The following is a 1,398-nucleotide window of genomic DNA, read 5'->3' on the forward strand; positions in this document are numbered from 1 at the left end:
AGAGCCAGATTAGTATATGTGCGTGTGGCAATCCTCTCTTTTTGCCATTCCACTGAGTACATCCAGCAGTGCACAGACCCAAACACTTCATGTTTTACCATGAAATCCATCAGTGATTTCAGCTTCTGTCTGAAAACACGTGCTGTGATGTCATGCCTATCCACCGGCGATTACCCAGGAAGTAAGAGCTTTTGTATATCGTCCCAAGCTGGATTGCATGTGAATGTAATGAATAGGTCTGGATGCCCGTAGTGATGAACATACGCAATTGCATCTTGAGCGTACTCATGCATATGATGTGGACTGCCTGTATATGAAGATGGCAAAATCGTTAGTCTTCCAATATTAGTTGTATTACCATCATTTACAACTGCATCTCGCAAATGAACGTATTCTTCAGAGTGAAACTTGGTCTGATTCAAACGGATGAATATCAAACGTCCTGTTTCAATTTTTGCATACATATCTAAGATGTATTGGTGAAACAATTGACGGCATTTCAAAATGTGATTGTCTTCATTCTCTCGAATCATTAATCGGTATGAATAATAGTTCATTGCGCTGCATTTCACCATTTGTTTCTTCACCACTGACTGGATTTATCATCTTAACGTTGAAGTGATATCCATCGGCACCATCCCAAAAAATGATTGGATATTGCAGGGCATCGTAGCATCGATGAGTTTCTGCAACTTTTGTCAATTGATCGTTCCTCTGATGAAGAACAATATCTCTAGGTTGGAATTGATCTCTGACTATAACAATTGCCACTTCGTCTATAGTTGGAGCATTGAATCTTTGCACATGTTCTCCAGCAGGTGTTTGGTCAGCATGAATAACAATCTTGTGTGTATCAGATGGCATCATGTCAATTGCTATTTTTAACAAACACACTAAATTGTTTTTTCGTGAAAAAGCTCTTACAGTTGGGAAACGATGGACCTTTTCATGCCGGTAGAAATTCCGCAGCGTGCATTCAATTCATCACCGATGAAATACATTTGTAGGAATTTATATTGACCATCTGGGAACTGAAGCAGGGAGCCGGCTTTATGATAAATTTGTCCTTTCACTTTGAAAGTTGGCATGAATTGAGCTGTTACGATTTCTGCACCGAACGATGTCATTTGGAAGCATGAGTTGTATTTCTTGATGTTAGAGAGGAAATGCTTTGATTCGGCGGTATATCTGGCAAGCAAAGTTTTTAATGGCTCTGGCGGTTCTCCAAGTTGAGGCAGTTTAATTTTTCCAGTGGCACAACACATTCCTTTCGTTTCTCCATTAAATTTCAGAGCCTTGCAATCAGGACACGCTTCAGTCATAGTGCCGATGAGAACATGCCGGCTCAAACTATAATCATCAGCTGGGTTGTACCGGAATGCAAGGCAATTGTAATCT

The 1,398-nt window shown here is 40.3% G+C and overlaps 1 protein-coding gene across 1 annotated transcript; it reads right to left on the reverse strand.

Annotated features, from left to right (window-relative positions):
• Nucleotides 1-920: 920 nt before the first annotated feature.
• On the reverse strand, nucleotides 921-1,322 carry LOC106477832. Its single transcript, XM_013938357.1, has one exon. The coding sequence runs from the start codon at nucleotides 1,320-1,322 to the stop codon at nucleotides 921-923; it is 402 nt and encodes a 133-aa protein (XP_013793811.1).
• Between the last annotated feature and the right edge of the window lie 76 nt (nucleotides 1,323-1,398).

The sequence above is a fragment of the Limulus polyphemus genome, unplaced genomic scaffold, assembly GCF_000517525.1.
Source record: "Limulus polyphemus unplaced genomic scaffold, Limulus_polyphemus-2.1.2 Scaffold82746, whole genome shotgun sequence".
Classification (NCBI taxonomy): domain Eukaryota; kingdom Metazoa; phylum Arthropoda; class Merostomata; order Xiphosura; family Limulidae; genus Limulus; species Limulus polyphemus.